We start from the raw sequence: 25560 nt of genomic DNA, 5'->3' as shown, positions 1-25560 counted from the left end.
TGTCTACATATACACATACGCTGTGCACCTAGGATGCAGCGGAAACGGACATGAGCGTCTGCTAAGGGTTTGTTTGTGCTATTTTAGATGGAACGCCGACCTTTGGTTGAAAAAGTCTCTAGGTTTTTTCATTATAAAAAACGTTGCATTAATTAAAAGGAAAAAAGCCAGCGCTTGCGTCAGCTGGCCCAGCCCTGTCCCGACAGCCTCAACCCAGCGTTGTCCCCCTCCCTGGGCAGGCGCAAACCTGTTCAACCACAACATGGTCGTTTAAAATACCCCCCTTCTCATGAGCTTTGCTGCGAACAAGAGGTCAGTGTCTGGCTGTCGGGCTCCGGTGAATCTGGTGCATAGTATTTGGCGAGTGAGTGAAGTGGAGGAAAAGCAAGACCCGAGGTCTGCAGGTCCCGGGTGCTCCGGCTCCACTGCTCCCGGATGGCCTGGTGCTGGCCCAGGTCGTGGATTCTGGAGCCGTCCAGACAGCACCGGGTGACTTCTCAGCCGAGGCTGCCTGACAGGCACCCCAGCCCGAAACGGTCCAGTTTAATCAGCTAAGTCCAGGAGAGAAAGTGCGACACTATCGGTCTCGTAACTGAGGCCAGAGAGCCACACAGGCCCCCGCAGCGGAGCCCTCCCAGTGCCCCCGCCCCAGGCTCAGACCCGCCTTCTCTGGGGAGGCGCCAGGAGCTGGCAGAAGGCGCGTCCCGTGCGCACAGGGCACACGCGCCCTTGGTTACTCGACCTTCCAGATGGCGATCTTGCCCTCGTCGCGGCCGGACCCGCTCAGCACGTATCTGTCCTCCGCGGATCACAGGGTCTTCACCGTGTCTGTGTGGGCCACCAGCTCCTTCTCCACCGTCTTCCTCTCGGCATCGATCACGTAGATTTTCCCCTTGGATCTCCCCTGCGACAGCCCTGTGCCGCCCACCCAGATCTGCTGAGGAGAAACGGGCACCACACAGGCAGCCCACTCAGAGGTGTGCGGTGCTCTCTCGGGCACCCCCAGACCCACGTCCTTCCCGGCCAGGCCTTGATCAGCAGCCCCGGGGCCGCCTTACCTGCTTCTTCACCTGGATCATGCAGTTGATCTTGGAGCAGTCCTGCAGGTGGATCCTCTGCGGGGGCTGGGCGAGGTCCTGCAGGCTCCAAACGTAGATGTCGTCGTACCCGGCACAGGCCGCCCAGAGCTGCTCCTGCTGAAGTGGAACGGTCACGACGTGGGCGGTGGCGGCCCGGCGGCACGGGGACACCGGCCCAACCTGACGCACGGGGTTACCTCGGGCATGAGCTGGAAACCCAGGAAGGAGGTGCTTATCTCTTTAAAGTTCTCGCCGATCTTCAGTTCTTGATGAAGAAATCCAGCCGTGGTCACGACCACGATACTGTTACTGGTACCTGCGGGGCGGAAGAGCCAGCATGAGGGGCAGGCAGAGCGAGCTCGGAGCACAGGGATGAAAGCGCCGGGAGAGCTGCAGCGTGACCCGCGGTGTGACCTGCGGTGTGACCGGTGGGGCCACGGCTCCTGCACCACATCTGACCATGGTGTCGGCATCTCTAACTGTAGCTGCCCCGTGGCGCCTTCGCGTTTTCTCGCAGGGACACTCAGGCCATTAGCCCCATTTTTACCGACGAGGAAACGGCTGGAGTCCAGCACCCTCTTCTGAGGCTTTTGGAACCCTTCCTGCCACGGTTATTTGGCATTTCCTATCAATCACTTGAGGCCACAGCATCTGCTACCCCCGGCAGTGAGGATTAGAGCTCTAGGCGATGGTGCCCCGCCATGGGACACGTCTCTCTGTTTAAGCTCTTCTCTGTCTCTTTCTGTTCCTCACTCCAGCAAACCAAGAGTTTCCACATCACGAGAGCTACAGGTCATCAAAATTAGTACCGCAGGTAGGAGGTCAGATCAAGGGTGCAGGGGAGACGGAGTCAGGTTCACGGGAAGATGAAGAGCTGCAGGGCTGTCCTCTCTTGGCTTTTACTGCCTGCGTCCTCCACCTCCCGCCCTGTGCTGAGGCCACCAGGACAGGAGGACACAGCCCTGCCCTCAGGCAGTGCCATCTGGCTCCAGAGGGAGGGGGCACGAGTCCCCAAGGTGAGCTCCGGCTTCCTGTCATGGTGGGTGGACTCCAGGTCCACAGAGACATGACCCCTCTGTCCTTGGCTGCCCTCAGGACTCGGAAGCTCAGCTGGGCTCTCAGTCACAGGTGGCGAGAGCCCGCCCATACCTCTCTTTCCCGCCTGAGACCTAATAAGCAAACCCCAGCATCCCTCCTTTTATCCCGAGATGCCATTATCCACTTGGACTAATTAACAGGCCCCTAGGATGCTGCTGCCTGTCAGCAAGACCCGGGTGGCAGGAAGTCCTGCCAAGAGGCGCTAGTGCCCCCGGGGTCATGCCGACCAGCGCGCTCGCCGCCCGCCAAACTGCACAGGGCGGAGTTCACAGCGACCCTGCTTGTGCGAGCACGGAGGGGCCCTGCTGCATGCGGAGCGGGGGACGGGGGCAACAGATGTGGGTGAGACCCATCACTGTCCTCGAGGTGGGCCGGGTACCCAAACGGAAGGTGCCCCTGCCGTGGGTGGTGGAAGGGAGGAGGACCTGGGGAGAGCTCTGTCCACGAGATCCGGGGAAGCGGTCCTCTGGGGTAACTGTCACCAGCCCTCACACTCACGGACGCTCCAAGGCCCGCTCTCTGCCTCTCACATCTCCCAGCCGTCAGCGTGCTCTCCTGTGGGAGGGATGGTATTTCCATCTCACTTTTCAGATGAAGGAACAGAGACTCCAAGAGTGCAGGGGACCAGCCCAAAGTGACCAGTCATCGGTGGCAGCGCCTGGATTTGAACTTGAATGCACACGGAGGCTGCAGCCTGAACCACAGGTGTGCCAGCAACATCACAGAGCAGACCTCCGGCCACAGGGAGCAGGGACGGGGTCCGCTCCCTCCCAGAAACGTCAGGCCTGGGAGAGGGGCAGTGCTGCAGTAAAGGCAGCTTCCATCCAGACACAGGGAAGGCATGCAGGGTCTGAAATACTGGGACAGAAGTAGAAAGGGAAGCCGGGGACCCTCAGGCTCACCTCGCCAAGGGCCTGGGGAGGAGTCAGAGGCGTCACCTGTCCCCCACCACACACACTCTCAGGCCACACCTCAGTGCCCACGGACCACAGCTGATGAGTGACCAAGGCTTTAGCTGTTATCCTTGTTTATATAAAGACTCGGAACAACACTTCACAGCAAACACTCTCTTTTACCCGAAGAAGCCCTGCTTTCCTCTTGTCCTTTTCTCATTGTTGTTAAATAGGAAAACTACTTACTGTATTCGTTAAGTTGAAAAATAAGAGGGATTCCTTCCTGAAAACAAGGTTATCCATCCTCATTCTAATCTGTCATGTCTCTCACTATATTTAACGGGCAACTTTTGGTCCAAAGTGCATCCATGGATGGACACACGCACATCTGACAGTCACCGGAGGCCAACCAAAGCTGAGGGAAATGGTCTTTGAAAGAGAAGAAAGACACCCAGTGAGCTGTACAGTTGCGTGGGTCTCCTCTGAGGGGACTTCCCGGCTCTGTGTGGGGCACTGAGGGGTAAAAATTCTAGCAGCACGTAGCAGGCCGTCTTGGGTTGAGGGTATAGTGTGGGGCTGCCGCTGCCAGTGTGGCTGGAAATAGAGGGGGGATATCTCCCAAATGAGGGATCCCCAAAATGCATGTATAAATTCTCCTCAGATCCTTGGCTGACTCCCAAACTGTGTATAAAACAGCAGGACTAAGGTCAAAACTGAAATATACTCACCCTCGAAAAGCCTAAGACCAAGCCTCCCCACGGGATCAAGATGATCTGCCAGTAACTTAATGACCTTCTAGAACAAGACGTAAGGATACACAGTCCAGACTCTCCTCAGCGTGTCGTTAACAACATCCAGGATGCAGTGAAAATCACAACACATGTGAAGCTTGAAGATGCGACTGAAAACCAACAGGAAACACAGTAGACAGAAGCAGACCCACAGATGATCCAGTATCCAGCAGACAAGGACTTTCGACCAACAATTACAAACACGTTTTAAACCTGAGAGAAAGATATGGCGAGGACGAGTGAAGAGTATAGGATTTAGGAGAGAAAATCAAAGTTCTTTATAAAATAAATGGACGTTCTAGAACTAAAATGAGAGTTTGCTGGATAGGTTTAACTGCAGACAGGACACAGAAGAAGAGAGGTTCAGGTCCTGGCCAGACTAAAGCACACAAGAAAAAGAAGGAAAAAATTATAGCAGTGCCTGAGACCTGTGGGACATTATCAGAGGGTCTAACTAACTAATAATATAATTATATATAATTATAATATATATTACTAACATATCATTAGAATCCCAGAAGACACGGAGAGAGAGAATGGGCAAGAGAAATAACGGAAGAGGTAATGGTTAAGTTTTCCCCAAATTCAAGAGAGTAAACTGCAAGCAAGATAAACACAAAGCCCTTCACACCCAAGCACACTGTAGTCCAACTCATGCAAACCAGAGACAGAATCTTAAAAGCAGCTACAGAAATCACATTATATTCAGCAGAACAGAGGGAATGACGGCGGACCTCCTGTCGGGAACGAGCCGAGCCGCAAGACGGCGGAATGATATTTCTAGTGCGCCGGGGAAAAACTAAAACCATCAGCCTAGAACCTGTTTACCACAGACTCATATCAGAAGAAACACTACAGGAAATTCTTAAGGCTAAGGGGCAGTGATGCAAGATGGAAACCTGGATTTGAAGGAGGAGTGAAGCTCAACCCAAAATGGTAAATATATGGGCAAAAATAATTTTTTTCTTAATTTCTTTGAAAGACCATTGAGCACTTAGGCAAAATTTTTTTAAATAGGTTTATCACAATCATAGAAATAAAATACTGCATTTAACAACAATAGGAAAGGGAGAGAAAGAGGTAAATGGAATTAATTTTACTGCTGTGCTCTGTGTCCATTATACATGAAGTGGTGTGTAAGTTATTTAAAGTAGAGTGAGAAGATAAGGTTGCACATTGAAATCCCTAAAGCAACCACTAAAAAGTGGAACAAAAAACACAGAGTTAGGGACTTCCTGGGCAGTCCAGTGGTTAAAACTCCACACTTCCACTGCAGGGGGTGTGGGTTCGATCCCTGGCTGGGGAAGTAAGATCCCACATGCTGTGTGGCACGGCCCCCTCCCCTCCCCAAAAAAAAAACCGAACATAGAGCTAAAAAGACAATAAAGAAGATTAACTTGAATTTAAGAGCAGTCTAAAAGGAGGCAGGAAAGGAGGAACAAAAGAAAAAAGTACAGATGTGAAAAATGGAAAAAAAAATAAGGGTACACTCAACCATATGATTAATAGCCTTGAAAGTGAGTAGACTGATTGGCACAGGATATGAATAGACATTTCTCTGAAGAAGACACACAGATGGCAAGCAGTCCATGAAAGGATGCTCCACATCATAAGCCATTGGGGAAACGCAACCAGACCCGCAACGAGATGCCACTTCACGCCCACGAGGATGATCACGATAAAAAAAAAACAGATAATAACAAGTTCTGCTGAGGACGGGGAGGAACTGGAAGCCTCGTATCCGCTGCCGGGGATATAAAACGGTGTGGAAAAGAGTGACAGGAGAGCCGATAACCAAGCTGTAGCATTCACACAATAAAAAGAATGAGCTACTGCTATTCAAACACTGTGGATGAGTCCTAAAAACATCATGTTGCCGGAACTGAGCCAGATGAAAAGAACACATGCTGTAGAGCCCATTTATAGAAAGTTCAGGAACAAGCACAACAAATCCATAACAGAATTCAGGAGTTGTTTCCCTCGAGTGGGGGCCACCTGGAAAGGGGCACAGAGGGACCAGCAGCGGTGATGGAAATGTTCTGTGTCTTGACCGTGGGGTGGTTATGTGGTGTATACTTTCGTCAAGACACAACAAACTGAACAGTACGGTACCGGCACAAAAACAGAAATGTAGATCAATGGAACAGGATAGAGACGCCAGAGGTAAACCCACGCACCTGTGGTCACCTAATCTATGACAGGGGAGGCAAGAATATACAATGGAGGAAAGCCAGTCGCTTCAATAAGTGGTGCTGGGAAAACTGGACAGCTACAGGTAAATCAATGAAATTAGAACATTTTCTAACACCACACACAAAAATTGAACTCAAAATGGATTAAGGACCTAAATGTAAGGCCAGACACTTTCTATAAAACTTTCTGAGGAAAACATAGGCAGAACACTCTTTGACATAAACCACAGCAAGATCCTTTTTGACCCACATCCTAGAGAAATGGAAATAAAACCAAAAATAAACAAATGGGATCTAATGAAACTTACAAGCTTTAGCACAGCAAAGGAGACCATAAACAAAAAAGACAGTCCTCAGAATGGGAGAGAATATCTGCACACGAAGCAACCGACAAGGGATTAATTTCCGAAATATACAAACAGCTCATGCAGCTCAATATCGAAAAAATAACCCAATCAAAAAATGGGCAGAAGATCTAGACATTCCTCCAAAGACACACAGATGGCCAAAAAAACCATGGAAGACCCTCAGCATCACTCATTATTAGAGAAATGCAAATCAAAACTAAAATGAAGTATCACCTCACACCACTAAGAGTGGACATCATCAAAAAATCTACAGGGCTTCCCTGGTGGCACAGGGGTTAAGAATCTGCCTGCCAATGCAGGGGACACGGGTTCAAGCCCTGGCCCGGGAAGATCCCACATGCCGCGGAGCAACTAAGCCCGTGCACCACAACTACTGAGCCTGTGCTCTAGAGCCCGTGAGCCACAACTACTGAGCCCTCATGCCGCAACTACTGAAGCCCACGCACCTAGAGCCCGTGCTCTGCAACGAGAAGCCACCACAATGAGAAGCAGCCCACACACCACAACAAAGAGTAGCCCCCGCTCACCGCAACTAGAGAAAAGCCCGCGTGCGTCAACGAAGACCCAACGCAGCCAAAAATAAGTAAATTAATTAATTTTTTTAAAATCTACAAACAATAAATGCTGGAGAGGGTGTGGAGAAAAGGGAACCCTCCTATACTGTTGGTGGGGATGTAAATTGATACAACCACTATGGAGGTTCCTTAAAAAACTAAGAATAGAACTGCCATATGACCCAGCAGTACCACTCCTGGGCATATACCTGGAGAAAACTGTAATTTGAAACAAGATACATGCACCCAGTGTTCACTGCAGCACTATTTACAATAGCCAGGACATGGAAGCAACCTAAGTGTCCATCCACAGAGGAATGGATAAAGAAGATGTGGTACATATATACAAGGGAGTATTACTCAGCCATAAAAAAAACAAAATAATGCCATTTGCAGCAATATGGATGGACCTAGAGACTGTCATACTGAGTAAGTCAGAAAGAGAAAGACAAATCCCATGTGATATCACTTACATGTGGAATCTAAAAGAAAAGGTACAAATGAACCTATTTACAAAACAGAAGTAGAGTCATAGATGTAGAAAACAAACTTATGGTTACCAGGGAATGTGGGGGGAGGGATAAATTGGGAGATGGGATTGACATATACTCACTACTATATATAAAATAGATAACTAATAAGAACCTACTGTATAGCACAGGGAACTCTACTCAATACTCTGTAATGGCCTATATGGGAAAGAATCCAAAAAAAGTAAAAGTGTACATATATATATATATATATATATATATATAACTGATTCACTTTGCTGTAACCTGAAATTAACACAACACTGTGAATCAACTACAATAAAATTTTTTACAAAACACAACAAACTGTACATGTTTTGTGCAACTCATCATACGTAAAACATGCTTCAATTTTCAAAAAGTGTTCATGACCATCACCCACGTTACCCAGCATACACCAGGGAAAGACTTCAAAGTGCAGGCAACCTCCGTGCCGTGATGCTCAGAAAATGCAGAACACCCACGTCACTAGGCACAGCGTCTGTACCTCCCCGTCAACCCCGAAGTGCCCCCCTCAGACCCCCAGACGCCCCCGCCTGACGTCTCTGCTGGGAGGGGCAGAGGGGAGCACACAGCACGGTTGGGGAGACGTGACCCGCACGCAAACAACCAGGCCACAGAGGGCTGCCGGGAGGAGCGGCAACGGCCCCCTGGGGCACGGCGAGAGCAGAGACGGGAGCAGGCGGGGAGGCCGCGCAGGGAGTAGGGCCGCCGGGGACGCAGCAAACTCAGGAGGGGTGTGGGGAGCTGCGTGCGTTAAGAAGGAACCGGGGTTTCACAGTCAAAGTTGGAAACGCGTGTGGCAGAGGAAAGGGGCCTTGGCTCCCCTGCCGTTAGCCAGGAGCCAAGGGCAGGGACCAAGCACTTACAGCACCAGAGGCGGCCGCCGTGCAGTCTGATGGCCGAGAGCCCGTCGCCCGGCAGCTGGAACCTGCTGGTCACCCGCAGGGAGCTCGCGTTCCAGGCCAGGACTGTCCCGTCCGCGCTGCACGAGTACACAGTGCTGTGGGGTGAACACGCGTGCAGGCGCTTAACCGTGGCCCTGAGAACACCGTGTCCGTTTCAAGTTCCCACCAGGTAAGCGCCCACAGCGCGGCCAGCGAGAGACGCCAGCGCCGTCAGGGGGGCTGGTTTCTGAGCGCCCCCCGCCCACCCGGCACCTCCGCCACGGCTGCTGCCGCCGCCAGGAATTGTGAACAGAGCCGTAAAGGGCAGTTAACTAAAATCCGCCCCTCCCGCCAGGGGCCGGGAACGGCACACGCCCCCTCCAAGCTCAAGTCCAAGGATCAGCACGGCGTCGGCGACTGGCAGCTGCGGGGAGGCGGGCTCAGCTAGTGCCGTGCACGGCCCTTCCACCACCTGATGGCGTGTCATCTTCACGTGAGGACCTAAGTCCACCCGACTGAGGACAGGCAGCACCCCTGAAACTCGGGGCACAAGGGGATGGGGGTGGCACAGAGGGAAGCGGCAGAAAAGCTTAGGAGCTGTGGCCACCTGCGCCCAGGGCTGGGGCTGCCCGTTCAGGGTGGGTGACCTCAGCATACCTCACACACCCACTGAGCCCCGCTTCCTCACAGAGGGAAACTGGGACCCCGCCTGGTTCTCACGTCTCCCCTGGGCACCTGCTGTGTCCAGGCCCTGTCCCAAGCACAGGACACGGCAGAGAGCAGGACAGACACAGGGCTGCCCTTGGGGGGCTGGCATTCTTAACCTGGTAAAGCCGGTGAAGGATGAAGTAAATACATCTTACAGGTTGAACTGTGTCCCCAAAAAAAGGTATGTTGACATCCTAGCCCCACAACACCTCAAAATGCCACTTATTTGGCAGCAGGGCCTTTCCAGAAGTAGCTAAATGCCGCTAATAGTGCGGACCCCCATCCAACATTGACCTGTGTCCTCATAAGAAGGGGACATTTGGACACAGGCACACAGGGGATTCCATGAGAAGACGTGGGGTTAGGGTGATGCGTCTACAGGCCCAGGATGGCAGGCAAACACCAGAGCCAAAGAACAGGCACGGAAGGCGGGGTGCCAGCTGCTACAAGCACCACACGCATGCTGGACTCGGTCTCCAGCAGAGGCCGCTTCTCTGCACCCATCATGGCCACACCACACGGGAATGTCCCCGACTCACCTTCCGGACCCGCTTTGCTCCCCCTGCAGGCCACGGCCCATGGCCATGGGAACCCTTCCCTCTGGGACCCCGGACCCACGCAAGAGCCAGACGGCCCCTCCTCCCAGGGGAGCCTGGCCGGACCTGGGTGCCTGCACTCCGTCCTGCACGACCAGACCCGTGACGCTGGAGCGGTGGTCCGTGAGCTGCTTGTTGCAGGACATGCTGTGGACGTTGATGATGTAGATGACCGAGTCCTCCGAGCCGACCCACACCTGGCTTTGCTCCGCCATCACCATGCAGTTCTGAGGGGGCCGAGGAGAGAGCAGAGCAGTCAGTTCCCCGTGTTCCCGACAGTCGTTCTGTCCTGTGCGCTCACAGCCGGCGCTGAGCCGCCGCTCAGGGACCGACAGGCTTAGGGTCCTGCCGGCCTCTGGTCACGCTCTTGTCATTCGATCAACACATCATCTTGCCCTGTGTTCCTGTTTAAGGGTGCCTCTGACCCTTGAACGACACAGGTTTGAACTGCATGGGTCCACATTTTCTCTGTAAAGCACGTTCCAGCCTCTGGCACCTCAGCTCTATACTACGGCACCATGTTAAACAGCAAAATCACGATAAAAAGCACAAAAATGCAAAGAACATGGCACTAAATAGGCCGTGAAAAGGACACCTGTCTACAGTTTGAGCTGAACCAAGAAGGCAGAGTCGCCTGGCTTGAGCTCGGCTGGGAACGCGCACACAGCTCCCATTTCTCCCTGCTCTGGAGACGTGCAAGTCTGTGGAGAACCATGCAAGCGCCGTAAGTATTTGCTCTGGAGCTACAAATAAATTTTAGCAGGTAGGTAAGTTTGCAAATATGGAATCTGCAAATAATGAGGACAGACTGTATATTAGCCGGTGCTCTTGCAGCTAAGAGAGTGGCGCTCTCGGAGATTCCGGCTTAGCAAGGTCAATGCCAGTGATTCTCTTCAGACTTTCTGAAATTAGAAATTAAGAACTAAAACACTGAAGAGTTATAAAAGCCACATATACATGTGAAACGCAAATGTGTCTGCCTGTATTTCTCAACCAACCCGACTGCATCCCTAAAAAACCGTTCCCTAAACGTTTCCTGAGCGGTGTCCGACTCTATCCATGATATGGGCAACATTTTACTGGTAACCGAACGAGGGTCTCGGATTGTCAGATCCAAGCAGATTTCAAAGAGCAACAGTTACATCACTGTGGAGGGGCTGAGGCTAGATCTAATCTTGTATAATCAGTACCGATGGTGCTTACTGGTACTTATCTTTGTCAGAAGAAAGAGCTCATAAAAATTGATAGCTTTGGGGGCTTCCCTGGTGGCGCAGTGGTTGAGAGTCCGCCTGCCGATGCGGGGGACACGGGTTCGTGCCCCAGTCCGGGAAGATCCCACATGCCGCGGAGTGGCTGGGCCCGTGAGCCATGGCCGCTGAGCCTGCGCGTCTGGAGCCTGTGCTCCGCAACGGGAGAGGCCACAACAGTGAGAGGCCCGCGTACCGCAAAAAAAAAAAAAAATTGATAGCTTTAATTTTACCAATAAACATTCTCATAAGTTAGAAAAAGATGTTACCTTGCTAATTTCAGAATTAATCATTTAAAAAAGCCCTTTCTTTGGAGGCATCTACCTGAGAATTGTTGTAACATTTTAGTAAAATGTCTTTTTTTAGTGGCCCAAAGATATCTTAGATAAACCACTTGGAACTTCACATTTCAGATGAGGCAGCATTTTCTAGAGATAATTGCCCCAGTTGCTGTCTTGTTGAAACAGTACAAAATATCCCTGTGAAACCAGTGGGAAGATATTTTCACATAACTGGATAACTTTCTGCTTTAATTAAATGTTACCTGGCCTAACTGGGGAGCAGAAGAAATTGATACAAAATGCAGCCATATGATTTTATTTTCACAGGGATTTTAAGTTATTCTGTTATTAAATAGTCTTTGAAATGCTTGTAACTAAGAATCAACAGGAAAGAAATTAAATTTTAGAATAAGAGTGAAGTCCTTAACTTCTCCTCCTTGTTTTTCATTTCATCTAAAGCGTTATTAGACTTTTGTACACGTTTTACTTTAACGTGCCTTGGATTCCGTTCCTTTATCATCTGAGGCTCATTGTTTGAACGCGGGGAAAATGGTTTAGCAACTTCTTTAGAATGATCCCGCATCCTCTTGGCAACGTATATTTGAATTCACAATTTTTCTGTTTCACCCCAGTTTTGAAAGCATAGATTGTCACATTATCTTTAGATGGTGGAATGTGGCCATCAAAGTCGATGATACGAAGTAATGAGGAACACTTAGGTACGTAAACTTCACTACACCATGCTTTTTACATTAAACGTGAAAAAAGAAGTTTTGTGTTAAAGGAGTTGGCCTGAGGATTTTCCTAGCAAGAATTCCTTGGGACAGTGGCTTCCTTTGTGCCCTCAGAGGGTCTTGAACAGGATGAAGCCCACCAAGGAGTAGGTGTGACAGCATTTTGAACAGTAGGGGGGTATCGCCAAAGATACCTGGAGTGCCGAGTTAAAAGGCAGCCCCACCGGAAAGAAACCACTGATCACCCCTCATCTGGAAACACGAATTCACACGACACGTTCCAGGCGTGGAGGCCCTGGGGCACATGGCTGACATCACGTAGTACAGAAATAAGACATGATTTTCAAAGGGCCGTGCAAGGCCTCAAAAAGTCTCCAAAAAGCAGGGGGCTGATCCTGGTGGCACTGAGGGCTCCAGACCTGAAACTTGACCTCGGGTTTGTGGGGGTGGGGTGAGGCTGTGTTTGCATGAATTTAACTTTTTTTTTTAAATTTATTTATTTATTTTTGGCTGTGTTGGCTCTTTGTTGCGGTGCACGTGCTTCTCACTGCGGTGGCTTCTCTTGTTGAGGAGCACGGGCTCTAGAGCGCAGGCTCAGTAGTTGTGGCTCGCGGGCTCTAGAGCGCAGGCTCAGTAGTTGTGGCACACAGGCTTAGTTGCTCCGCGGCATGTGGGATCTTCCCGGACCAGGGCTCGAACCCGTGTCCCCTGCACTGGCAGGCGGATTCTTAACCACTGTGCCACCAGGGAAGCCCCTTAACTTTCTTTTAATTAAAGTTGACTAGGCTATCAGTCTAAAAGCTCAAAGAACTGAGGCTTCTCAACCACGAGATAACTATAATGTGCAGATTTGACTTAAATGGTTCTTAGTTTTCGAACCCAAATGTGTTAAAATGATTCTAGTGTCTGCTTTTGGTGACTGACAATGTAAACGTGAGACTACCACACTGCCCTTTCCATGACTGAAATCCTGTTTTAGATTTCAGAGCGGGGATGGTTAAAGCCATTATCTGTTCACTTAAAGAAGAATATTTAAGTGAAGGATGGAACAAGCTTACATTTTAAAACTCGAGATAAAAATCAAAGACTTGCAGGATTCAGCGACGCCATGGGGTTCGTGAATCCCGCTACCTATACGGGTGGACGTGTTCAATTTCCAAAGTCACAAGTTAACCTGGAAGCTGACTGAGTACTGTGTGCGTTCGTTTACTCACCAGTTTAGAAGTGCCCACTTTAAAGCAGTGCTGGTGAACTGTCCAAGAGGAAGCATCAAATACGACCACCTTGCCTTCGTTCAGAGCGCACCATAATTTGGGGTGAGCATCCTCAACTTTTTCTGCTGGGTCAAGATGCCCTAAAGAGGAAAGCAACCCGAAACGGTGAAGCCCTCTGCTGCATCAGCCTGTGGTTCATACACGACTCAGGTCCTGCCCGGCCAGGTGCCACCCTGGGTGCCCAGGATCCAAAGGTGAGCACGGCCCGAGCTTCCATGCCCCTCGGAGCTTCGAGTCTCGGGGACAAGCTGGCTCCAGCTAGAGAAACACGCAGACAGACCGAGCCCGGGGGTGGCTTCCCTGAGCCGGGATCTGGGGGAGGCCTGAGGATTCACTCGTGGGCAGCGTTTCAGGCAGAGGGAAGTGGGCGCAGGGACAGAGGAAGGAGGGAGCCTGTGGCCACGTCCCCGAGGGCAGCTGGGCTCCCGCTGCCTCACGTCACCGCCAACACGAGGGCTGGTCGGCGCTCTCCGTCTTGGCCGTCCTAACGGCGTGAAGACTTTGGTTTTTTATTTGTGGTTTCTTTGCGTTTCCCGATGCCGATGAGGCTTGCTTGCTGGCTTTAGCTGGCCATCTGGATCTCCCCCGTGCTGAAGCCTTTATGTCTCCTGCCCATGTCTTTTTTTTTTTTTTTTGCGGTACGCAGGCCTCTCACTGCTGTGGCCTCTCCCGTTGCGGAGCACAGGCTCCGGACGCACAGGCTCAGCGGCCATGGCTCACGGGCCCAGCCGCTCCGCGGCACGTGGGATCTTCCCGGACCGGGGCACGAACCTGCGTCCCCTGCACTGGCAGGCGGACTCTCAACTACCGTGCCACCTGCCCATTTCTGAATCGGGCTGTCTCATGCTCCTTGACTTGTAGCCGTTCTTTAAATATCCCCAACTCGAGCCCCTTGTCGGTTCTCGCGTCTTGTGAATATCCCTTTCCCAGTCTGCAACCACCACTTCCACTCGTTTGGAAGTTTCTTTTAAAAACCCTTAACTCACCAGTCTGTTCCTTTATGGCTAGTATTTTTTATATGCTATTTGTGAATTTTTTCCTTACCGTAAGGTCATGAATATCTTCTTCTATGTTATCGTCTCCAAGTTTCATTTGTTTATGTTTTTGCCTTTCATGTTTAGACTGTGAAGTGATGGCCACGTGTGATCTGAGGTGTGGTCGAGCTTCATCTTCTCCACACAGATGCACAACATCCCAACACCTTCTGTGATGGAGACCGTCTTTCCCCTCCCCTGCTCTGTAGCACCACCTCTGTCACAAGTGCAAGAAGTGTGAATCTGCCAGTCTTTCTGGGGTGTTCATGCCATTGGTCTCCTGGCCCCCTTGGGGGAGATCCTGCCCACTGAGACACAGTCTCCAATCCCCCAGAGACTGGGATGCTCTGAAGCCGGGCTCGGTGCCTGGGGCCTGGCTCCCTTGACTCTCGGAATCCTTGGAGGGGTTGCCCGCTTCTTGACAGGTGCGTCCTGACCCCAGGCTCGTCCCCCTGACCCCACATAGCTGGCCAAAGTTCTCTCGGCCACTGTTTCCAGTACCAGCAGCTCCGTTCTCCTTTGTTTTCTTATACGTTGTCCGGCCCTTCTAGATGTTCTCAGCGGGACGGGAACTAGCCCTTGATGACAGGAAACCCAGAGTCTAGTCAGGCTTAATTTAAGGGAAACTAGCGTAGATCTAAGGACAGCTCGTCTATTCAGATGCCGTGATGAAAAGCGTCTTGGTCTGTGCTGTCACAGCCGAGTGACATCAACAGAGAGCCTCGACTGGATAAATGACGTCTCCAGAGGGATGGGCTCGGCCGCTCTCGACTCTCTTTCATCTGAGATCTGTTGCTTTACTGGGTCTTCTGGACGTTCAGGGAAGAGATAAGCTCTCCTGCCGGGAGGCTGCTTTGCCACAGAAACTCAATTTGCCCATCGGAAACCATGTGGAATGTAAGCTCCTGGCTGTGGATCGCTGGACTGCCCCGCGAGGTCACGAACCTCGGAGGGTGAAGAATGGGGGTGCACGGATGCCGCCGCCTACGCCAACTCCTGATGCGGACAGGCCGAACACGGGGCGACCAGACTCAAAGGCTTTCTTCCGCCCGGAACTGAGCTCCTTTGCTCCCAACACTATAACCCTGGAGCAGCAGTCTGCGGCAGCTCTCTGCAAGTCAGAATGAAGTAAAAGCATTTGGACAGTTGAACGCCTGTGACACAGGGCCGTCTTTGTTTACCCCCAGGCCTGGGCAGCGACCCTGTCTTCTTGCTGTCATCACTCTGACGCAGCTCGTAGGGGCCTTGAAAGTCTGTGGGACTGTCCGACCACTCCAAGCAGGAAGAGCCGTGTTGTCAGATGTGCACATCAGCATAGGAGGTGCAGCCATCCCATCCCGGTGACAATGGGCTTGATCCGACCAAAGACAGAAGCGCAGGGCCTTTATCCACCGACGTGAGGACGGCGAGGCCGGACGGGGACTCGGCCCCGCACCGCCCTGCTCCAGCCTCTGAGTCCACAGAGAGGCCGCACCTCATTGCTCAGGGTTCTGCCCTCCAACAGCAGAAAACCACCTGGTCCCCGTCCATCCTCATCCTGCCATCGCCCTTCCACTTCAGCGCTGACCCTGACCACAAGTCTTAAGCTCTCAGATTTTTCCAAACACAGCAGCGACATAAACAACCAGGTCCTACTGTACAGCACAGGGAGCTATATTCAATGTCCCGTGATAAACCATAATGGAAAAGAATATGAAAAAGAACGTATATATGTGTATAACTGAATCATTTTGCTGTACAGCAGAAATTAACACAACACTGTAAATCAACTATACATCAATAAAATTTTAAAAACAAACAAACAGCAGTGACAAAGCAGGGAATGGCCTTCACCTGGGGTGTAGAGCAGGACATCGATGGCGCGTGGGGAGGTCTCTTCTGCGGAAGGGTTGATCTTGTGCTTCAGGGTCTCTGAGGTCGTCTTCGGAACTGCCATGGGCACTGAAATGCAGACACGGGGGATTAGTTCCACAGACTGGAGGAGACCCAGGTTATCCAAGAGCCTTGCACATTCTGCTTTCCTTAGGGTATTAGCTCTGGGGTAAAACTTCATAATTTGTGAAGACGACGCTCTCTTTAAACTGGACATTAAAGTAAAGCCAAGCGTATCCGGCCAGAGGGCGAGCATTTGCCAACGTCTCACGTTGCTTTTTGTTTAAACACAGCTCTCAAGCTAAATGATCTGACCTCTGTCCACACTCAACCGTTACATATGGTCTAGCCAAGGGAAGACTTTACACGTTTCTCCATAAATCTAACCCACGAGTGGTTTCTCACCCTTGTCACATAATGTGGCTGCCGTGGGTGCGTCCTGTGTGCTGTAGGACATTTAGCAGCATCCCTGGCCTCATCCAGTCAATGCCAGTAGCAACCTCCCCACTGCCACACACACACACACACACACACCACAAATATCTCCAGTCATTGCCAAATGCCCCACCCCAGGGATAGGGTGCAGATTTCAGAAAGTTTCATTTTTAGACCTTCCATCACGAATGGACCATAAGCTATTAACTTAAGCCCAGGATCATGTGTGGTTGCCTCATTACGCTTTACACAAGGGAAAACAGTTCTTGATTGGGAACAAGGAATCAGGGACACTGAGCTTGGACCATCCCCCCTTCGCCGTATGGAATTAAGAGTGTCATTTGTTGGGCGCTGCCATGGTAACTGTGTGTGTTATTTCCAGAGGAGTGAGAAGGCTTTTCTGTAAACTCTTGACAAAGATCAGGCATGAGCTTGGAGTGGTCTAAGCAGCTGGAGTGTAGTGTGTATTTGATTTTGTTCCTAATTAAGGGGGGGAAAAACCCAGCAATCGATGTCTGGTTCTAGGACTGTTGACAAGAGCACCTCCAAGTCACTCCAGCAACTGGAGCATCCTGTCTGCTCCCGGCGGCGGCGGGGGGGTGGGGGGTGGGGTCCTCGGACCAGGAAGCTCCAGGGATCACACAGTTAGTGACAGACACAGCAAAGAGGAAAATGCACCAAGGGGAATCAACACATACTGAGGCTTGTTTTCCCTAATTCTGGGATGACAGTTTAAACAACAGTGTCTTCCTGGCTGTATATACCCAAGGGGAATGAAACACACGTCCAAATTGTATGTGAATGTTCAGAGCAGCACTATTCACGACAGCCGGGAAGTAGAAAAACTCAAATGGTCAATGGAGGGTTGGATAAACTGTACCGCATCCACAGAGCAGAATACACGCAGCCCAAGAGGAATGAAGCAGGGACACCTGCCACTCGGGTGAACCCTGGAGCGTGATGCTACATGGAGGAAGCTGGACACACAGGACACATACCAGATGAGTTCACTTAGAGGAAGTGCACAGACTAGGCCAAAGTGTGGCAAATCCAGAGAGACAGAAAGGAGGTTAGTGGTTGCTTAAGCAGGTGAGAGGGGTGGCTGCTAACCGTATGGGGCTTATTACTGGGGTGATGAAAATGTTCTGAAACCCATCATGCTGATGACTGTACAACCCTGAATACACTCACACCAGTAAGGCGTGCACTGTAAGAAGGAACGGTATGCACAGACAGGGCTAGGCGTCATCTTAAAAACATCCTACAACTTGTTCGTCCGTGTTTCATGAATGAATTTCATGTTGTGGGTTTAATCTACACACGTGACTTCCGGCACATAGTAATGTTAATAGCGATAAGTAATCCTCTACTCTCTGCTTCTTCATGCAAAGCACAGGACAGTTGGGTTTAGGAGATCATTTAAAAGTTGAAACAAAATAGAAGTAGCTAAAATGATGCATAAAGCTATTCTTGCCTACTTGCTATTTCCTAGACTTGAAAAATCTTCTAAAAATAAAAAATTGAGCTTACCACCAACCTCCGTATGGCTTCCAGAATGTGAGAGCCAGATTTCAAGCTACAGGCGGAGATCAGAGAATTGCTATGGAGGGAAACTGACCAAATCAAGAGAAAAAAGAGAGATGGCCATCGGGGGCCTCCACACGCTCGTGCGGCGAGGTCCAGCAGCCAGGGGCAGCCGGGCACAGAGGTCCCTGCAGCTCCGCAGTGGGTGTGTGTCCGACCGCAGAACTCCAGCGACCACGATGGCGATTCCGTGAGTCACGCAACAGCCTTCCACGAATTTCTGCTCTGCTTGAACCAGCCAGCAGCAATTCTGTTGCTGACAACTAAGACTCAGGAGCAATTATCACCCGGGGTAAATTGGACTCTAATAACCCAGACACTGAAACGATGAGGTGCCTCGATATGTCCTTAGGAGCACAGAGCTCCAAGGTATTATTAAGTGAGGAAAGGAAAGATGCAGAACAACGTGTGATATTCAAAAATGAAAAGTACAGAAGAAAAAAACTTGAGACATTTGGGATTGGTTCTAATGGACAAAAGTCATCCAGATAAAAATCACTTAAGACATAACTCAAGACACCGTGGCTGCATTGAACACATGCTGATCTTACTTTCGTTCTTCATCTTATCAAAGTAAGATAACTTGGAGGCCGCGTAGATGGCGCCGGGCGATTGCAGTGCACCGACGACGGCGTCCATCAGCAGGACGTGGGTCAGTGCCTGCTGGACGTACTGGGGGTCCTGTGGGAGGGACAGTCATCTCAGCACAGCTTCACTGAAATCATTTCACTCTAAGACTTTGTCACGTCACATAAAACAACCCTTTCAAAGATGTGTGTTTTTCAAAGCCACGTGAAGAGTTTAGATTTGGATTTGATGTCATGTGATCACGTCCTCTTAGTTGAGACATACACTGGCTGTTTATACCAGGGGTCAGCAAACTTCTGTAAAGGGCCAGATGCTGAACACTTCAGGGTCTGTGGGCCATGCAGTCTCTGGCACGACAACTCAGCTCTGCCGTCAAGGGCAAAGGCAGCCGCAGACACTGTAAAGGAGAGGGCGGGACGTGAGTCCGTACGACTCTCCTTAGACGTCTGCCAGCCCACGGGCTTTGATGAGTCAGTGTGTGCTAAATAAACCAGTGGGTATAAAACCAAACAGTGAGCCGCGAAGTCACAGAGTATTGGAATCTCAGGACCTAGTCCCCGCTTCCTGCTCCAAACAGAAACGCTCCTTCTGTCTCCATGACCTTGGGCTTCTCCAGTGACAGAACGTCCATCAGAAACGGCAGCTCTCCCACCACTGAACATACGTTCTTCCTGACGCTTTCCACTGGGTGCCGCCCTCACCTGCATCTCCCTGAGGATCCGTGGGCACAGCTCTCCAGAACCTTCTGAACTGCTCCCTCATGGGAGTCCCCTATTCGTACTCTTTGCCCACTTTGTTGTGGGTTTTCCTGTCTCATCTTGCCATTTAGACAAGACAAATATCTCCCCTGCACCGCGTGTCCTCATGTCTTACCCTCCTTCCATGGTACCCTTCATGACTAGGAAGTCTTAATTTGGTGTGATCAAAGCCATCAGTTTGGCCCAAAGTAAATGAAGGTACAGAAGTCCCTAGGATATAAATGTAACCCTGTGGAAGGAATCTAACACCTCCCCCCAGCCAAAACCCTAATCCTGTGAAGGGCAAAAATGAAGAGCCGCTTAGAGCAGGGTGTGCCTGGACCACCCAGCTCAGACCTGCCAGAGTCCAGCCCCCGACGCTCCCTTCCCTGGGGTGGCACCAGGGGCAGGGGGCAGTGCAGAGTGGTCAGTCCCACAGTCCACCCACACCACCCTGCCGGCCCTTGCCTTTGCCCCCAGGGCGTCCCCCAAGACCCCAGGGCTTTGCACTGGCTCGCGTGCACCGCGGCATCCTTAATGCCTTCTGATGAGACCTCATCTAATTCAATGGATCCCGCGCCCAGGCCCAGCCCAGGCCCCAGTCCCACCTGGCTTTATGCTGAGCATTATTATAGAGACATGAGCCTTGGGTGAGAATAAAAAGGCAGACCGGGCCCCAGACCTTGTGGTCGTCGGCCAGCTTCTTCCCAGCCCACATCTCCTTCACCATCAGGTGCCACAGGTCACACTCTGTTTTAAGATTAGCTTCAAAGACTTCTTTCTTGGACACCACTTTGATTTTTAAAGTGGGAATTCTCAGGAGCAGAAAAGCTACTGTGGTGCTTCTGACTTCCTGCAGAAGGAAAAAGAGGCAAGTAAGTGAAATGACACCCGCAGGGACCCTGGAGTCGATAGGAAATGCATTTAGGGGTGGCGGTCTGCACACACTGAGGGGACCCACTGGGCACTGGCTGACATCCCCATGGGAAGGCAGAGTCCTTGGGGCTGGCCTGGGGCTGGGGCTGCCCGGCGGGGAGGTCCGGCAGGACCCAAGAAGGCCCTGAAGTACCCGGAGCCGGGTGCCAGGGGTGGGGTGAACAGGGCTCCTCCAGGTGGTCTGTTCTCAGAGACAGGTGACGGGGAGTCAGGGTCACGGCGGTGTCTGGAGCTCAGCGAGCCTTCCTGGTGGGTCTAAGTGTGACCTGTCAGCCACACGTCGACAGAGACACACCGGTGGACTCGTCCACAGCGTTTAAAGGTGCTTCATTCTTTCACCTCCTTAAATCTCTGTCTCTGGACTTCTGGGAGGAAGCCCGTCAAAGCAGGCTTGGGGGGAAAACTGAAGGAAGTGAGAAGGTGCGTCCACTGGCCCAGCCTCAAGCATGGCCACAGGGGAGTCCTCATGCCTCTTCTGTCTCTGGGAATATGCAGTAACTGGATTAACACATCTAACACACCGCTTATAAATTTAGGAAATAAACCTGGGAAAATAAAGGTAAGCCATGAGTCAGGATCTCGACTCAGATTCCCTTAGTGGGGAAGATGACATTTTAAGTTGTTATAAAATAAACAGCGCGGGCCAGCCAGGAACCTGATCAGGAAACGTGAGATGGAACCGCTCACAGGGGCTGGCCCACGGCCGTTTCCCAGTAAAGCAACGTCTGTGCTTCTCCTACATTGTCGAACCACGTCAGCGAAAGGACAAGCCTGCCTTGCTTCTTGCTCTTCCCCCAAATACAAGTCAGCTGAATAGAGAATCTGCCGTCGGTGCACTTACTGCTCTGAACACATCACCCACTCCATCTCTTCAGTCCTCACATCACTCCTATTCGGAGGGTGCATCCTTATTCCCACTTTACAGGTGAGCAAACTGAGGCACAAACCATGAGTGGCTTGTGACGGGCCCACGGCTGGCAGAGCCCGGTGGGCTGTTCCGGCTGCTGCACCTCCCAAGCCCAGGCGGCTTCCAGAGCTGCCCTCACCTCTATGTTTCTGAAGGTGGAAATCTCCACGTAGCCGGGCCTCCCCTCAGTAAGGAGGAACAGGCGCTTCTGGGTCATGGCGATCTTGCCCACACCGCGATTTGTTTTGACGGAGCTTGACAGCTTATACACACACTCGTTTTTGTCCAGCTGTTCCATCACCGAAAAAGGCAGGTTGACCTCTTGGGCCTCTGTTTCTGCCTCCTTCCAGCAGTTGTAGAAATCTTTGAATGTTTCTGGGTCAATCTGTTTCTGGTGTCCTTAGTTTTATAAAGAAAAAAAAAAAAAAAGATTCTTACAGCCACGTACACAGGTGCCTCAAGAATGGTTGCTTTACAATCAGGAAGCAGCATGTTACCCGCAGGACATAGCAGGTGGCGCCAGCACCTAAGTCTGCCTGGATGGAAACCACCTGGAAAGCGTCCCCTCCTTCCCCAGGTGCCCAGGTGGGCACTTGATCTGGCCTGAGCCCATTGCCCTCTCCAGCCCCTATCTACCAGGTAGTCACAGTAACTCCTAGGGCACCAGGTAGGGACACTGGGACAAGGACAAAGTCCTGTGTCACCTCTAGAGCTGGTGGCAGCCATCTTGGGGCCAGTCCCAGGGTGAAGCTAATGCTAAAGAGACCAGATCCTTGGTGACACTCCCACACCACTGGATCAAGCCTTACCTGAAGCCAGATTTATCTCAGTACTCTGGGTATGTGAGCAAATAAGTTATTATTTGTAACCGTGATGATCTTAGTTGATACAGCAACCTTCCCAAATGTCCAATATTAAGGGGCTCTGGAGTCAGAGAGAGACCCAAGTCCGAAGCCCAGCTTCACTACTGTTTAGCGGTGTGACCACAGGCCAGCTGTGGAACGAACCTGCTTCCCTGTCTGTAACGTGGAGCTGGAACCACCCCCAACTCCCACTCAGCCGCTAAGAAGTCCGTCCCGTTCTAAGCTCGATGTTTCCCTGTGCCTGGCTCCTGCATCCTCCATTCTGCATCCTGGATCTGTCTGCCCTCCGTCCTCAGAGGGCCCCTCATATCCTACACAGGAAGAAGCTCCTCAGTGGCCTCCTGCCTTCTAAGCGGCCCCCGCCGGCGGCCTGCTTCACTCCACGCCTAGAATGAGGCTCCTCGTATCCACCAGGCCCAGATTCCTCCAGGATCAGGCCCCTCCTCCCCTTCGCACTCCTGTATCCCAGCACAGTGACAAGCATGTTGTTACGTGCCTCTGCACATGCTGGTCTGGAGTGCTCGGACCAGAAAACTCCTACCTATCCTTCAAGACCCAGATAAAATGGCCCATGGGCAGCCTTCCCAGACAAGGGGCCCACTAAGCTGATGCGCTCTTCCCTCACGGCATCTAACAATGCTTGCTGTGCTCTACCCTCTATACAGGCCCAGCTGCCCTGGGCAGCTTGGTCCTAGATCAGGAGACTGAGGACTGGAGAGGAAAGCCCTGCCGGCGGGTGGGCAGGTGCCAGGCAGAGAGCCCGCCGACGCCGTGCCTTCGTGGGTCTGCCTTTCCCACTGGGGGCCTGCTCGGGATGCAGAAGCCTCCCCGTCTCAGCCTGGCTGGAGGCCAGATCTAAGAGGTCAAGAAAGGCTGTGAGGACTTCCCTGGTGGGGCAGTGGTTGAGAGTCCGCCTGCCGATGCAGGGGACACGGGTTTGTGCCCCGGTCCGGGAGGATCCCACGTGCCACGGAGCGGCTGGGCCCGTGAGTCATGGCCGCTGAGCCTGCGCGTCCGGAGCCTGTGCTCCGCAACGGGAGAGGCCACAACAGTGAGAGGCTCGCGTACCGCAAAAAAAACAAAAAAGAAAGGCTGTGAAAGCTCGGCTCTGGTTCCCTAGCACCTGCCAGATAACGGTTTCCTGGGGAATTTGCTGTCGTGGCCACAACTGAGTCTGGCCTCATCCCCACACAATGCAGGCACAGAAACATTCAGGTGAAAACCTCCCAGGTGGCAGGATTCTGAGTTGGTTCTCCTCTGGCTCACCTGTGTTTTTCTAATTGCCTTACAACCGTGGTCTACTACTTACAAATTTGTTTAACGTCCTTGGATCCAAACAGAATCACACCACAGTGGGATATCTGTATATACTTGGGTCGTTTTTAGAAAGTAAGTTACTGAGGGACTTCCCTGGCGGTCCAGTGGTTAAGACTTTGTCTTCCAGTGCAGGGGGTGTGGGTTCAATCCCTGGTCGGGGAGCTAAGACCCCACATGCCCTGCGGCCAAAAAACCAAAACAAAATAGAAGCAATATCGTAACAAATTCACTGAAGACTTTAAAAACGGTCCACGTCAAAAAAAAATCTTAAAAAGAAAGTCACTGAAAAAAATGAAGCACAAGGGCCGGTGGGCAGGTGCCCAGGCAGACAGGCCCGGGGGTCCCTGTGCTAGGCAGCGAGGCACCAAGAGGGCGCGCATCAGGGTGGGGCCCCTGACCCCGTGACACGGTTCTCATCCCGCTTCCGTTTTGGAAAGGCTCCTCCGTGTAGCTGCCTCTCACTGGGGCGCCTCCATCTACACCTCCTGGCGGTTCTGAATGATTATGTTTATAATCAAAGGCACTTGACTATTTTAAGTGGACGACAAGGAGGAGGATGTTTAGTCTACGTAGCCAAGGAAAAGCCCAAGAATCAGGAGAGCACGAGAGGGGAGTTGGGAAGAACCACAAAGCCATTACTTAATGAAAGTTGGAGCCAAAGATGCCGGGACGTGGAGCCTGGAGCCAAGAAACCCGTCCCTTCTGTCATTAGGACAAATGCTCCCACCATCTGGGTCCCTGCACAGTGCCGGGGCCAAGCGGAGCGAAGCGCAGGTCCCCAGAACCGGAAACGGCTTCCTCTCGCGGGCAGACGGGAGGCGGGCTCGCGGGCTTTGAGAGCCGGGGTGAAGGACACCAGAGAGGCCAGGGATGCCCACGCGGGCCTGTGGACGCCACCCCTGCCAGGGCCGCAGCACAGCTGGACGGTGCACATCCATGGCACTCACACAGCAATAGCCACCGTGCACACGAGGGGCCACCACGCACATCCACAGCTGCGGAAAGAACACTCATTCATCTCCAATCCTGCACAAAAATGCCAACTGTTCACCTCTGCCCCTCACCCGCACTCCAACACAACCCCTCCAGCTCATCTTACGGGGGAGGCAGAGTCACCGGCTCCCGTGGGCCACACTGAAGGCCACACAGAGCTGACTCCCCGCCCTGGGGCCAGGTCGTGAGGGCCCTGCACCTCGAATACCAGGCTCCGACGTGTGTTCTTATGTGACATCTGTTTATTCTAAGATGGTGACCTTCAGCTTTGACCTAATCCTTTTATTAGCACATACGCGCCCGTCAGGCAGAAACGTACATTGGATGCTGTGCGACAACGGTGCACGTATCCCAGAATCAAGGCCAACAATGACCTGCTTGCAATGCGAACGGAGCCTAAGTGACAACAGGGCCATCGACGGCACTGTCACCGTGGTCATCTGAGGATGCCCTCCCGGATGTCCTTTCACGTCCCTGCAAGTCTGGGGCTGCTGGACGGCGCCCACGTGTCCAGCTGTAAGCCACACTGTCTGGCTCCCGTGGGACACGCTTCTGGCCAAGGAGAGGTGAGAGCTGGGAGGGCCAGGCCCTCTTCTCCCAGGAAAAGAGCGCCGCCCAGGCCATCGGGCCCCCGGGCTGCAGCAACAGGCTGGGCTGGGGGGAGAGGACGGAGCCGGCTGCACGTCCAGACACCTCATCACACGAGAACAGCACCCCCGGGTGGATTACGCCGCGGTACTTCAGGCCCTGCAGCTGGCCTAGTGCTCGTATCCTTGTGTCCTCGCGAGGGCCCGTGTGGGAAGTGGGGGGCAGGGCCTCCTCTGAGAGCGCTGAGCCCCACAGTGCCTGCGCCCCACCTCCCGGTGGCCTGGGTGCTGCTGGTTGACCCCGTGAGAACCTCTGCCCCTGGTGGACTCAGTGCACCCCCCACTGCCCTGCCCATGGGAGTCCCCTGGGCAGCACCAGTCGCCCACAGACGCCCAGGGAGACAAGACTGGCTGGCCAAGACGGGCCATTTCTCTGCGGCCGACATAAGGTGACACCACACGGAGGGCCCCGTAG

The 25560-nt window shown here is 52.2% G+C and overlaps 1 protein-coding gene across 1 annotated transcript in view; it reads right to left on the bottom strand.

The window, feature by feature from the left end:
• Nucleotides 1-808: 808 nt before the first annotated feature.
• The window catches only part of DENND3 (DENN domain containing 3), a 57150-nt gene continuing 32398 nt past the window's right edge, over nucleotides 809-25560 (bottom strand). The window contains exons 14-23 of the mRNA XM_065895427.1: nucleotides 21465-21724; nucleotides 20165-20335; nucleotides 18709-18838; nucleotides 16100-16207; nucleotides 13173-13312; nucleotides 9763-9923; nucleotides 8375-8508; nucleotides 1277-1395; nucleotides 1059-1196; nucleotides 809-934 (exon numbers count right to left, since the gene is read on the bottom strand). Coding sequence (XP_065751499.1) covers nucleotides 809-934; nucleotides 1059-1196; nucleotides 1277-1395; nucleotides 8375-8508; nucleotides 9763-9923; nucleotides 13173-13312; nucleotides 16100-16207; nucleotides 18709-18838; nucleotides 20165-20335; nucleotides 21465-21724 — 1487 coding nt within the window. The remainder of the gene's footprint in view (nucleotides 935-1058; nucleotides 1197-1276; nucleotides 1396-8374; nucleotides 8509-9762; nucleotides 9924-13172; nucleotides 13313-16099; nucleotides 16208-18708; nucleotides 18839-20164; nucleotides 20336-21464; nucleotides 21725-25560) is intronic.

This window comes from Phocoena phocoena, chromosome 17, assembly GCF_963924675.1.
Source record: "Phocoena phocoena chromosome 17, mPhoPho1.1, whole genome shotgun sequence".
Lineage (NCBI taxonomy): Eukaryota > Metazoa > Chordata > Mammalia > Artiodactyla > Phocoenidae > Phocoena > Phocoena phocoena.
The sequence above is the reverse complement of the archived record's forward strand: the minus strand, read 5'-3'. Positions and strand labels throughout refer to the sequence as shown.